The sequence below is a fragment of the Zonotrichia albicollis genome, chromosome 10 (genome assembly GCF_047830755.1).
Source record: "Zonotrichia albicollis isolate bZonAlb1 chromosome 10, bZonAlb1.hap1, whole genome shotgun sequence".
NCBI classification, from domain to species: domain Eukaryota; kingdom Metazoa; phylum Chordata; class Aves; order Passeriformes; family Passerellidae; genus Zonotrichia; species Zonotrichia albicollis.
Window position 1 is genome coordinate 38,458,436 of NC_133828.1, and position 14,100 is coordinate 38,472,535.

At 55.6% G+C, this 14,100-nt stretch overlaps 1 protein-coding gene across 1 annotated transcript in view; it reads right to left on the reverse strand.

Annotated features, from left to right (window-relative positions):
* The window catches only part of SH3BP4 (SH3 domain binding protein 4), a 35,332-nt gene that overhangs the window by 1,307 nt on the left and 19,925 nt on the right, over positions 1-14,100 (reverse strand). Inside the window, exons 2-4 of the mRNA XM_074548862.1 lie at positions 12,874-13,073; positions 7,173-9,535; positions 1,085-1,273 (exon numbers count right to left, since the gene is read on the reverse strand). Coding sequence (XP_074404963.1) covers positions 1,085-1,273; positions 7,173-9,535; positions 12,874-12,994 — 2,673 coding nt within the window. The 5' untranslated portion in view covers positions 12,995-13,073. The remainder of the gene's footprint in view (positions 1-1,084; positions 1,274-7,172; positions 9,536-12,873; positions 13,074-14,100) is intronic.

Genomic DNA, 14,100 nt, shown 5'->3' on the forward strand with positions numbered 1-14,100 from the left:
CCCTTTAAGACCTTTGGGCCCAACCATTAACCTGGTGGCCCTGGCTCAAAGGTTGGATTCCAACACCTTGCAGGTCTTTTCCAGCCAATTCCAGGATTTGTGCAGAGTTGGGTGTGCCTGCCCTCATCTTGCTGTTCACCAGCCTCATAGGCCCTTTGACACCATTAAGGCCCTTTAAGACCATTGGGCCCAACCATTAACCTGTGGGTTTGGCACAAAGGCTGGACTCCAACAACTTGGAGGTCTTCTCCAGCCAAGAGAATTCCAGGATCTGTGCAGATCTGGGTGTGCCTGTCCTCACCTCACTGTCCACCGAGCTGCTCTTGTTGCAGTGTGGGGCCTTGTAGACCCTTTAACACCATTAATGCCCTTTAACACCATTAAGGCCCTTTAAGACCACTGGGACAACCATGAACCTGGTGGGTCTGGCAGTGCTGGCTCAAAGGCTGGACTCCAACACCTTGAAGGTCTTCTCCAGCCAAAAGAATTCCAGGATCTGTGCAGATCTGGGTGTGCCTGTCCTCACCTCACTGTCCACCGCCCTCGTAGGCCCTTTAACACCATTAAGGCCCTTTTAGACCATTGGGCCCAACCATTAACCTGTGGGTCTGGCTCAAAGGTTGGACTCCAATATCTTGAAGATGCTTTCCAGCCCAGAGAATCCCAGGATCTGTGCAGATCCAGGTGGGCTGGCCCTCACCTCGCTGTCCACCGAGACACTCTTGTTGCAGTGCGGGGCCTTGTAGACCCTTTAATACCATTAAGGCTCCCCCATTAACCTGGTGGGCCTGGCAGTGCTGGCTCAAAGGCTGGACTCCAACACCTTGAAGGTGTTTTCCAGCTGAAAGAATTCCAGGATCTGTGCAGAGCCAGATGTGCCTGCCCTCACCTCACTGTCTACCATGCTGCTCTTGTCACAGTAGGCCCTTTAACACCATTAAGGCCCTTTAACACCATTGGGCCCAACCATTAACCTGGTGGGTCTGCCAGTGCTGGCTCAAAGGGTGGACTCCAACACTTTGAAGACCTTTTCCAGTCCAGAGAATTCCAGGATCTGTAGAGATCCAGGCGTGCCTGCCCTCACCTCGCTGTCCACCGAGCCGCTCTTGTCGCGGTGTGGGGCCTCGTAGGCGTCCATCTGCTGCTTGGACACCTTGGCCAGCTTCTCGGCCAGCTCCCGCCAGCGCTGGGCCACCTCCACGGCCGTGGTCAGCAGCACAAAGTCCTGGATCAGCCTCACCACCAGCCCTTGGCAGTCCATCTTCAGCAGGGCCTGCAGGACAGGGGAAAAGCAAAGGCCGGGTTAGCTCCCCCCAGAGTATCCCAAAAATCCTCCTGCCTCCTTGTTAGTGACAGCTGGGGAAATGAGGCCAGCAGGCTTGGCAAGAGAATAATCCCATTAATTGAACAAAGTGCTGGACCCCTCTGGATGGGGTTTGCAGCCTGGTTCTGCAGGCAGCCCCTCCCTCCCGAAATGTCCCGGCCCCACCTTAAGCAGTTTAAATCATCCCAGGGGCTGAGGACAACAGATGCTTTTAATCAAGGGAACTAATCCAGACTCCACCCCAGAGTTGCAGGATCCTTCAGAGCTGTGGGCAAGGCACAGCCAGGACATTCTGGGATGGGACCTGGGGGGCACTGAGGCCCAGGTGAAGACTCTGACACTACAGGACCACTGCTCAGTTTGGGATGCTCTTCCTCTTCTCCTCCTCGTCTTCCTGCATCACTTATTGTCCTAAAAGCTGAGATTTTCCACAAAGGGTTTTGTAGTGGAAAGAGCAAATGCATCAGTCTGGGTTTTCTAGGTAGGAATGATTTAGTCATGCAAAAAAAGGACAGAGTGGGGTTAACTCCTGCCTTAAAGTGTCAAATTCTATTAAAATCCCCTCAGAGTGGGATGAAGCTGCAGCAGCGGAGAAGCCCCAGCGCAGACCTGGAAAAGGAAGGGTTTAATGGCAGTGTTCACTCTCAGAGGATGGGATCTGACTGCCAGGATCATCATCCCACTCCCCAGGGCTCCCACAGATTCTGGACCACAACAGTCCCAGCAGCAGCAACCCCAGACCCTGGGCAAATCCCACCCTGAACCTCAGGGGGGGCTTTGATGTTATTAAAAATGGAAATCAAGCAAAAAGGCCCCACCTACTCCTTCACAGCAGCACGCGGATGGTTCTTGTGGAAATCATAAGGATAAGGTGATTCCCAAAGTGACCTTTCTGTCCCTCTGGGTCCTGACACCCCCTTCCAACACAGGGGTCTGGGAAAATCCATGTTTGGCTCAGGGGCAAAGAAGGGTTAAATCCTCCAACGGGAGACTGCACAGGGACAGTTGGGGGAGGGAAGATGGGAACATCTGAAACCACTCCAGCGATTTGCAAAGCAAATGCACGCTGATTTTCCCCCTTATCTGCTCCCAGCTCAGAGCTGAGCTGGGCTCTAATCACAGCTGCAGCCCAGCACGTGCCTGCTCCTCCAAAGTGCTGACACCGGCTTCCTGTGGGAGCCAGGGAGGCCATAAACCCCCTTGTCCAACGAGCAGGGAAAATCCAGCCAAAGGAGCACATTTGGCTTGGCAAAAAGACATTCAGGAGCATTTAGATCTCACACATCTGCACCAGAACTGAACCACCTCCTCTCCTACGGCCCAGGGATCAGCTCCCCTCTGGATCCAGCACCTTCTCTGGATCCTGCACCCTCTCTGGATCCAGCTTCCCCCCAGCTCTCTCTCTAGACCCAGCTCCCTCTCTGGATCCTGCAGCCCCTCTCTGGATTCAGCTCCCTTCTCTGGATCCAGCTCCCCCTCTCTGGGATCCAGCTCCCCTCTCTGGATCCAGCTTCCCCTCTCTGGATTCAGCTCCCCTCTCTGAATCCTCCACCCTCTCTGGATCCAGCTCCCCTCTGGATCCTGCTCCCTCTCTGGATCCTCCACCTTCTCTGGATCCAGCTCCCTCTCTGGATCCTCCACCTTCTCTGGATCCAGCTTCCCCCCAGCTCCCTCTCTAGACCCAGCTCCCTCTCTGGATCCTGCAGCCCCTCTGGATCCAGCTCCCCTCTGGATCCTCCACCGTCTCTGGATCCAGCTCCCCTCTCTGGATCTTCCACCCTCTGGATCCAGCTCCCTCTCTGGATCCAGATCCTTCTCTGGATCCTCCACCCCCTCTGGATCCAGCTCTCCTCTGGATCCTCCACCCTCTCTGGATCCTGCTCCCCTCTGGATCCTCCACCGTCTCTGGATCCAGCTCCCCTCTCTGGATCCAGCTCCCCTCTCGATCCAGCTCCCCTCTGGATCCAGCTCCCCCTCTGGATCTTCCACCCTCTGGATCCAGCTCCCTCTCTGGATCCAGATCCTACTCTGGATCCTCCACCCCCTCTGGATCCAGCTGTCCTCTGGATCCTCCACCCTCTCTGGATCCTGCTCCCCTCTGGATCCAGCTCCCTCTCTGCAGGGCCCTAAGGAAAGAGCAGGCTGAGCATCCCCAGCCCTGCCTTTCCAGGCAGCTGGATGCCAACCCCTGCACAGCCTGGCCTTTGGGGGAGCAGGATGAAGGAGCTGCTCCCATCTCCTGCCCGAGGTCAGAGGCAGTGCCTGCAGCTGGGTTCAGAAGGATGGAGCTGCAGGAGATGGATTCTGCTGCTCCAGGTGAACAACAAAGCAGCAGCAGCAGGGAAAACACCCGGGAGGGCACCTCATCAAAGAGCTGCAAAATCACTCAAAACAACAACTCTGGGAGAAATGGGTGGGTCTGGCTAACTCTGAAACCTTCTGATGGCCACAGCACCACCTGCCGTGCCCTGGCAGCTCCAGCCCCATGGGCACAGGTGACAGGACACCAGGGGATGGGATGTAAGGCAGCCAGAGGGGGAATATTACTGGAAACACGGCGAGACACCAGGATTAGCTCAGCAGACTTAATCCTCCAGTGGGATTATGCCACAATTGTTTCCATCCTCCTCCCTTGCCCTGGACAAGCCTCCCAGGATAGCTGGGTCCACTCACCGTGTCTCCATCCCTCATCACCCAGGTGTGACCTGGGCTGTGCTTTGCCAGAGCCCTTGGAAATATTTATTGTTTATTGTTTATTCCCCTGGGAGCAGCTGGGAACCGGCTGGGCCAGCCCAGCAAAGAGCAAAGAGGGTGTTTGATATTCAAATCCCAGTTCAAAGCAGAAACACCTCAACTTAAAAGGCATCCAGGGGAGGCTGAATTTACATCCCAGCTTTGAAATGCAGAATCCCATTTCCTAATGAAGGAAAGCAGCATTGTGGAGGAAAACAGCTCCCCCCTGGGACTTCCTCAAACTGGGGGATAAAGGCCCTGTGTCCCCAAGGATACCATGAGAGCCACGGGGTGAGAGGATGCTCCTGCTCAGGCTCCTGGCTCACCATCCTCTCCAGGATACAGGTCAGGTTTTGACCCAAAAAAGTTGTCTCTGTACAAGTGTTCCCCAAAATAACCCTTGTTTTGGGCACCAAACATCTCTCTCACTCACTGTTTTGGCTGTCACCACCTCCAAAATCATCTTGCGTGTTTAAAATACACACTCTCAGCCTTAAATACTGATTTTTTTTTTCATTTACCTCATAAAGTCTTGCACTGGCTCCCATGGGGAATGATGCCCAGCTGGATCTCAGCATGCTGAGGGTGGTGAGGCCCCCCTGGTTGCTCAGAGATGTGGCTTCACATCCCTGGAAGTGTCCCAAGCCAGGGTGAACAGGGCTTGGAGCAGCCTGGGATAATGGGAGGTGTCCCTGCCCATGGCAGGGGGTGGAAAGGAATGGGCTTTAAGGTCCTTTCCAACCCAAAGCTTTGGACACCCTGACCTGCAGGACTTTAGGACAGCTCCACAGCTTTAGGAACACACCAGGGACAAGCAGAAACTCTTGGCAGGAGCCAGGCAGCAGCACATGGATACCTGGATACCGCGAGTCAGAGCAAACAAAACAACGGGAGGGGAAAAAAAAAATATCCCAAGCTCATCTCCTGTGTGACCTTTACAAGCTGCCTGGAGAAGAACAAGCTCAGAGTTTCCTCCCCACAGCTCCCTGCTGCCGTGCCAGGGGCCGTTCCCAGCAGAGCCGTGTTTTTCCCAACAGCAGAGTCTGTTGGAGGGATGATAAATGAGAGTCTCTTTGACAAGCAGGGAGGGAGAAAAGCTGAGTCTCAGGGCAGGTCTCACCCCACGGGCCAGGCACCAGGGGCAATGAAATCTTCTTGAATCCATGCCCAGCTTTTTTATCCAAGCCATCCATGTGCTGCCTGCTTCCAAGGGGCAGAGAGGAGGCAGGGAGAGCTTTCCCTCTCTGCTGAGCAACCACATGCCCCCCAGTTACCTTCACACTCCAGTGCTGGTGTCTGATTAGAGGAGTAGTAATTAAAGGCAGATTACTGATTAACCAGTCATCATGACCAGGCTTTTCCTTGCTTGGCTGCTGGTGCACGACTCTGCCACTGGCGCTTTGTGTACTCAACACTGATAATCCTGCTTCTGCTTCTGCCTTCCCAGCCCTTCTGAGGGGAGACAATCAACTTTCTTTAGCTGAAATGGCCATGCTGGAGCTTAGTGCAGCTGGCTCCCCTTGCCAGAAAGCCAGTCCATTTGTTACAAATAAAATCAGATTTGAACACAATAAAATCCATTACTGCTCCACTGCCATCCCCTGAAACATCATTATTTTCTTCTTTCAACAGGCTCAATCTAATTTCTCCATAGGCTAAGGAGGATTTGACGGCAGCCAGGGGTTTTGGAGGCAGCATCACGTTCCACCAAGAAGGGAGCTCATCCTTGATCCGCAGGCTCAGCCTCACAGAGAGCAGGATTAGACAAACAAGGAGAATAAAACCTGCCCTGGGACTCTGCTCTCCTGACAGCCACAGGGGAGCAGGATGTTTTCCTGCACCTCCCAGCCCTCCCCTGGAGTCAGCAGCTCCCTGAGCCTTATCTTTCCCTTTGTCTCCTCGGGAGGATTCTCCATGACCTACAGGATGCCTGGGATCCCTGAAAACAATGGGGAGAGATAAAAGCAACACCTATGGGGTTTGCAAACAGGTAAAGCAAACAGTCCCGGGAGCATCCAGCAAGAGCAGCACGGATTTCATCCCAACAATCATTGAGCCTGATGATTAAAGGAGCAAACCCTCCCTTGGGGGGGAAACAGGGGGGGTTTTCCAATCCTGGGTGAGGAAAGGGTCACTGATGGCCAGGAGAACCCTGCAACAGGAGCAGTGTTGGTGGCACGACCTGAAAGCTGAAAGTCAGAGCTGAAATGTCGCCCCACAGGCCCCAGAGTGGTACCCGGGCACAGGGAACTCTCCAGACAACATTTCCATGAGTAACAATGGATTCCATACTCTCCGTAACACCTTCTACTCAATCCTTAAATTCCCCTCTTCTCCCTAAAAGGAATGTGGGAACTGAACTCCTCCACTCAGCCCCAGCCCCCTTTTGCCGTAATTTCATTTTGCCAAGCAAGGCCGCCGCTATTCCTTAATCCAATTGACATTTTAAACCATGCTCTTCTCCATAACTCAGTTACTCTGCTCCTGTGGGACAGCACGGAACCGGAGAGAGCTGCAAATCTCTCCCAGACACTTTGCCCTGTATTTTCTTTGGCTCACTTCCTATTAAGTGCTAGAAAGGATGGTGGAGATGATATTTTGTGAGGGATTTACTTGCTAACGGCATCCTAGGAATACTGGCAGGCAGCACTTCTCCCAGATTCCTTTCAGGACATGGAGCAAGTCACACATTTCCGTTTGTAACGTATAAAACATCCCAGCTCACAGGTGCCACTCAAAAACAAGGCTCCCCATCCCTCAAAGTGTTCCAGGCCAGGTCGAACAGGGCTTGGAGCAGCCTGGGACAGTGGAAGGTGTCCCTGCCCATGGCAAGGGGTGGGACTGGATGAGCTTTGAGGTTTCTTTCAACCCAGGCCATTGTGTGATTCTGGAATTCCAAGCACCTTAGCACATCCCTCATTATTGCCATGATCCTGCTAAACCAAGATCCCACCCACCACAGGGCTGGACTCCCACCTGGCCAGTGCCCAGCAGTCCTCAGAAGACATTCAAGGTGGATTTCACGCCCCAAAGACTGAATTAGGGAAGTGCCACCTCCCCTGATGCCTCTGCAAAGCCAGGAACGAAGCCCCCCTTCGCCAGGCCTCAGACTCACCGTCATCAGCTCCTTCTGGAAGGACTTCCTCTCCTTGTTCTCCACGCTGTTGCAGTCCTCCTTCAGCTTCTCCAGCACGGAGGCCACCCTCTCCGGCTCGCTGTCCAGCTCCGCCCGGCAGAAGAAGGAGAGCGGCAGGTTCAGGTAGCCCAGGGCGTCGGCGAAGGAGCGCCAGCTGCTGAGGTTCTCCATCAGCAGAGTCCTCACCGAGGCGTAGATGTAGGTCAGGAACTTGCAGGGCCTCAGGATCTGCTCCAGCAGCAGGCTGGTGGTGAGGTCCGGCCCGGAGAAGTAGCTGGGTTTGACCTTGCCCACCACCAGCACGTTTTTGGTGTGCACGAGGCCGACCTTGCCCTGGTAGTAGCCGATGTACCACTCCTTGGTCCACAGCTGCCCTTTCAACCTGATCTTCTCCTCGCTGAGGAGGGCGATGACGTCTCCCTTCTTGTACTCCAGCAAGTAGTGGTTCTTGCTCTGCCTCACCACCGTCTTCAGCAGCTTCCCGTACTTGAGGCTCAACACCGGCCGGTCCTGAAAAACCGGATACTTGGCGGTGGCAGCCAGCGGGGAGAGGATGATCTTCCCCACCTCGTTCTTCTTCAGGAACCGCCTCTGCCCCGTGGGTTTGATGGCGCTCTTTGGCGGCGGCTGCGGCGTCTGGACGCAGAACTGGGTGAGGATGGCATCCTGGTCATCCTTGACCTGTATCCTCAGCGTGAAGTCCGACAGCTCGTTGGGGTCGTGGGAGGAGATGGGGAAGATGAGGCGGCTGACCTTGCCCAGCTTCATCTGGAAGCCTCGCACGATCTTGGCCTGCTCGCTGGCCTTCACCTCGTAGTTGGTCATGTTGGAGAACATGCAGAGCTTGAGGTCCTGGGGCCGGGACAGGGAGAATTGGTGCTTGCCCCAGAGCTGCAGGGCGACGGGAGCTGGGCTGTGGCACTGCCTGGTGACCTCGTTGACCAGCAGGGTCTTGGGGGCGCACTCGTGGCCGAACATGGCCACCACGGTCTTGAAGGAAGGGTGGATGTGCTTGGGGCCGTAGACGCCCACCGTGATCCTCTTGCTGATGTAATCCCACACGGTGTAAGGGTAGAGGATGTTCTGGCCCTGCGCCACGGCCGCGATGTACATGCAGGGCTCCAGGTTCTCCAGCTGCACCTGGATGGTGTCCCCGTAGGAGTAGCTCAGCTGCAATGGCGTGTAGGGCCCCTCCTTCATGTCGCTGCGCAGGCACTGCAGCCCCACCAAGCTCTTGCTCACCGCGTCACTCTTGATCTCCGCCGACACCTTCATCTCCAGGATGATGAAGGTCTTCACCTCCATGTTGCTGAGCTTGATCTGCAACACGGGGCTGATGGTGCTGCACTTGTCACTGTTGAGCTCCAGCGGCGGGTCCAGCATGGCCTTCATGGAGATCTGCTGCGTCTCGCCGGGGCACACGTGGCCCTCGGGCACGTGGATGCTGATGTTGGTGTCGGGCAGCTGCACGGCCCCGCCGGAGCTGTCCAGCTTGCACACGATGTTGGTCTCCACCGGCTGCGTTTGACCCCAGCCGGGATTCTGGCCAAGCAAATCCAAGTCGTGGCAAGACCGAGCCAGCTTCCTGTGGTTCAGCCACGCTGTCCTAAAATCCTCCCTGCTCTGGAACTGCTCAGGGGTGGGGGACTTCAAACCGCTGAAGAAACCCGACGATGCTGGCGCGTCCGACTTGGCCTGGAGGACAGACAGCTCAGACAAGCTGTAGGAGCGTTTGCTTCGGAAGAAGGGGTTGTCCCTCCTCACGGGCTGCTCCACATCCAGCCTGTTGGTGGAGGGAAACTCATCAAAAAGATTCCCCAGGCTGCTGTTGGCAGCTGAAGTGGGGAGAGCCGCCATGGGAGTCGCTGTATCAAAGAGCAACAAATCCACGGCCACGCTGGAGTCGGACTCTTTGTCCGAGCTGGGCGCCGCTTGCGCACTCCCGTTCAGGAACGGGTTGGTGTGCACTCCGTTCAGGAAGGGGTTGTTGTGGTAGGATTTGGCAGAGTTTCTCTTCCCTTCAGTCCACTCCCCGAGCAGGTCCAGCTCCTTGACGCCCTCGTCGGGGCTCTCCAGCAGGCTGTCGATGACGCCGCTGTCGGTGAGCGAGGAGTTGCGGTGGCCGACGGGCTGCACGTAGGAGGAGGGGATGTAGCCCATCTCCGTGGTGTTGTGGGCGTACCACCACTCCCCTCCCGACGTGTCCAGCACGTACAGGTGGTCCCCCTTGGAGAACTTGAGCGTGGTGAAGTTGGTGGGGCAGTAGTCCTTGATCGCCACCACTTCCTTGGCGTTCCCGAAGGACGTGGGGTTGTCCACCAGCAAGGCACTGGGAGAAGGCACTGAGGAGGCAAGGAGGAGACAGCACTGTGAGAGATGCTCAGCAGAGCCACCACTGACCTGGAAGCCTTTATTCCAGGTCACCATTCCACACTGTTCTAAGTGATGAAGGTGGTTTTGGGATCACTGAATCATTAAAGTTGGAAAAGGCCTCCAAGACCATCAAATCCAACCATTAACCCAGCACTGCCAGGTTCACCACTAAGCCATGTCCCCAAGTGCCACATCTATGTGTTTTCTGAACACTTGCAGGTCCACTGATTCCCTGGGCAACCTCTCAAGCCTGCAGGTATTTTTCTCCACAATTTTTTCAAGAAAACTCCACTACTTCTGGTACATTCACACCTCTCTTCCCCAAAGGGTTCATCCAAACCCAAGATAACTCTCCCTACAGGCTAAGAACCCTCTTGCTCTGCTGTAACCCCTCTCCTGCACATCTGAAACATGCCCAGAGCAGCTGTGGCTGCCCTTGAATCCCTGGAAGTGTTCCAGGCCAGGTTGATGGGGCTTGGAGTAACCTGGGCTAGGGGAACATGTCTTCTGCTTTCAGGTCCCTCCCAAATCAAACCAATCTGTGGTTCTGAAGGTTACCCAGGTTGAACCCTCACGGAATCTCACACCTCCCTCCCACACTGCTGTTCTGGTTCTGGCAGCATCTCCAAACCCCATTCAGAAGTGCCAGTGGAAGAGTTTTCTGCTAGAGAATCCCAATTTACATCCAGGCTGGGCTGAGCCTACACTGCCACCCTATTTATTGGCTTTGGTCTCATTTTCAGGACGTGTTTCTGTAAAAAGCACTAAAAACAAGCTGCAGATGATGCCACATCAATGGTTAAATGTGTGCTGCCTCCCCAGAGAGTCTGAGGAAAACAAGGAAAGCTGGATTTTCACCAACAGGGAGCTGCAAGGGAACTGGGACAGCACCTGCTTCAACAGAGCTCTGTGGGAGGAAAAGGGAGTTTAGAAAACACAGGAAGCCCTTAAAATCCCAGAGACAAAGGGATGGGAGCTCAGAATGCACATCCCTGCAGCCTCCACTCACAGGCTGGCAGCACTTCTCACTTCCCACAATAAAAAGGGAAGACACAGCTGAGCAAAGAGAGGCCTTTAAATATAGCCTGGGGGGCTGAGTATTCCAAGGAGAAGAGTTTTGTACACATCCTCTGCCAGCAGGCAAAGGTGTGGGGGCATTCATCCAGTGGGAAACTGCACAGAAACTCCAAACTGGAATTCTTTTGGCAGCCTGCTAGGTTGGAAGCTGCTGTTAACTCAGTCATGCTGCAGGATGGAGCATTTTTGGTGCTAGATCAGACAGGAAAGTGACTATTCCCTTGTCCCTCCAGCTGGGCATGCAGGGGTTAACAGGGATGTGCTGAAACCCCTTGGATAAGAGGAGCAATTCCTGGTTTTGCATTAAAACCCATCTAATTTGCAGCAAGTGTTTGATGTTCAGGTGCTACACCTGCAAAAACAATCTCCTTTGTGCGTGTTTACTCTCAAGGCCCTCAGCAGCTCTCCAGCTTCCACCTGGAGCTTTTCCTTGGGACACTCTCCTGCCAGGGGAGCAGCAATTCCCCTCCCACCTGACCGCAGCATAAAAGGAAAACACAGCAGGGAAAAAAAAAAAAGCAATAAAAGCTGAAAAAAAAACCCAAAAAAGGATTATTGGAGGAGCAAGCTGCAGGCTCCCAGCGCTGGGGAGAGGGAATCACTTTTGTCACCACCTTGTTGGTGTCACCAAGGCTTCCCAGGGGTGGGGATGGGCCTGGAATGAGAAGGGGGGGGCATGCCCACACATTTTTTGAGCCCTGCAAGAGGGTGGGGATGGTCTGGAATGAGGGGTGAGGGGGGGGGATGCCCAGGCATCTTTTCAGCCCTCACATGAGATGGGGATGGGGCTGGATGAGGAGGAGGGGATGCCCAGGCACCTTTCCAGCCCTCCAAAGGGATGGGAGATGGCCTGGAATGAGGAAGGGGGATGCCCAGGCACCTTTGGAGCCCTCCCAGAGGATGGGAATGGGCTGGAGTGAGGAGGGGGGGATGCCCAGGCACTTTTCCAGCCCTCCCAGGGATGGAGATGGGCCTGGAATGAGGAGAGAGTGAGGCACAGGCACCTTCTGAAACCTTCTAGGTGGTGAAGATGACCTGGAATGAGGAGGGGGTGATGCCCAGGCACCTTTGGAGCCCTTCTAGGGGATGGGGATGGCCTGGAGTGAGGAGGGAGTGATGTCCAGGCACCTTTGGAGCCCTCCCAGGGGATGGGCCTGGAGTGAGGAAGGGGATGATTCCCAGGCACCTTCTGAGCCCTTCTAGGGGTGGGGATGGCCTGGAATGAGGAGGGGGGATGCCCAGGCACCTTTGGAGCCTTCCCAGGGATGGAGATGGGCCTGGAGTGAGGAGTGGGGGATGCCCAGGCACCCTTCCAGCCCTCATAGGGGATGGGCCTAGATGAGGAGGGGGGATGACCAGACACTTTTTGAACTCTTCCAGGGGTGAGGATGGGCCTGAAATGAGGAGAGAGTGATGCCCAGGCACCTTCAGAGCCCTCCCAAGGGATGGGCCTGGAATGAGGAAAGGGGGGATGCCCAGACACCTTTGGAGCCCTCTCAGGAGGTGAGGATGGGCCTGGAATGACAAGGAGGGGATGCCCAGGCACTTTTTGAGCCATTCTAGGTGGTGGGGATGGCCTGGAATGAGGAAGTGGGGGGTGCCCAGCCACCTTTGGAGCCCTTCTAAGGGTGGGGATGGCCTGGATGAGGAGGGGAGGATGCCCAGGCACCTTTTGAGCCCTCCCAGGGGTTTCGGATTGCCCTGGATGAGGAAGGGGATGATTCCCAGGCACCTTTTGAGCCCTCCCAGGGGTTTCGGATTGCCCTGGATGAGGAAGGGGATGATTCCCAGGCACCTTTGGAGCCCTCCCAGAGGATGAGGATGGGCCTGGCATGAGGAGGGGAGATGCCCAGGGAGCTTTTGAGCCCTGGAGTGAGGATGGGGACGGCCTGGCTGAGGAAGGAGGTGATGCCCAGGCACCTTCTGAGCCCTCCCAGGGGTGGAGATGGGCCTGGATGAGGATGGGGTGATGCCCAGACACCTTTGGAACCCTCCCATGGGTGAGGATGGGCCTGGAATGAGAAGGAGGGGATGCCCAGACACTCTTCCAGCCCTCACAGGAGGTGGGGATGGCCTGGAGTGATGAGGGAGCGATGTCCAGGCACCTTTTGAGCCCTTCTAGGTGGTGGGGATGGCCTGGAATGAGGAGGGGGGCATGCCCAGACACTCTTCCAGCCCTCCCAGAGGATGAGGATGGGTTGGAGTGAGGAAGGGGACGATTCCCAGGCACCTTTGACGTCGCAGAGGGCGCTCTCGGCCGCGAAGGCCTCGCCCAGGTCGATGAGGGCGCCCTCGGAGCGGCAGCGCGGGAGCCCTCCCGAGTTGGCCGCCCGGATCCTCTGCGCTGCCATCGCCGCTCCCGGCGGGCCCTACATGGCCATGGCCCCTCTGCCGCCGACGGGGAGCCCGCTGTCACCTCGGGGAACCAGCCTGGGGACACAGACAGAGGCCAGGCTGTTAGAAAGGTACCCCATGGCACCCAGGCGCTGATCCCAACGGAGGAGAGCCTGTCCTGCTCTCCTTACCCCATCCTGGAACACAACCTGGATGCTCCAGGGACCCCTGGACAGCCTGGGCCTGCACCATGAGGGACACAACCCCACCGAAGCAGCCCTCTGACCTTTAGGAGATTTTTGGGAATATTCTGCTTCCAGGACTGTAAATTGGTCCTTCTCCCTATTTCCCAAGCATTTTCAGGTTGCTGTACCACAATTATAAAAGCACCAAGCACCAGGCTGCTGTGGGAGCAGAAAGACCCACAGGACTGGGCTTTTTTTCTGTTCACATCCTTCTCTCCCACTGCAGCATCTCCTAGGATGGGGACCGGCTCTTCCCACTTGCTCTCCCCTCACCCAGCCAACCAGGCACAGCAACATCCCTTGCTGCACTGAGTACGACAAAAATAAAAGAAAAAATAAGGAAAAATCAATTTTTCTCTCTTTTTTTTCCCCAGAAACACTTGCAGAGCCCCTGTGGAAGAGTAGCTGGATGAGCCCAGTGGAGCTGAGAGGAAAAGGAGCCCGTTCCCACAGGACACTCCGACCACCAACGTGGTGGCTGATGCAAGCATGGGCAAGAGCTCCCCTGACGTCACCTGTGTCCTCTGCAGCTGGGACAGGGGCCAGATGGGCCAGGACGAGCAGGAGAGGCTGAAGGCACGGCTGGAGCACAGCCTGAGCCATGAGTTGCTACTCCAGGTTTGCACCAGGGAGCAGGAACGCTGTCTGGCATAGCTGGGACCATCCTGGAAATTCTGGATTCAGCCCCTGCCTCCTGCTCCCTCAGAGCTGCCACAAAACTACAGCCTGGCTGCAAAACACCAGCAGGTCCTAACCATAAAAGTTTTAATTAGAAGTTATATCCAAATCCCTTGTTTTACAAAGGGATTTTCATCCACTCCTAATGCTGCTCTTCCTTTCTCCCCCTCCCATGCAATTTTTTTTTTCTCTTTTCCTCC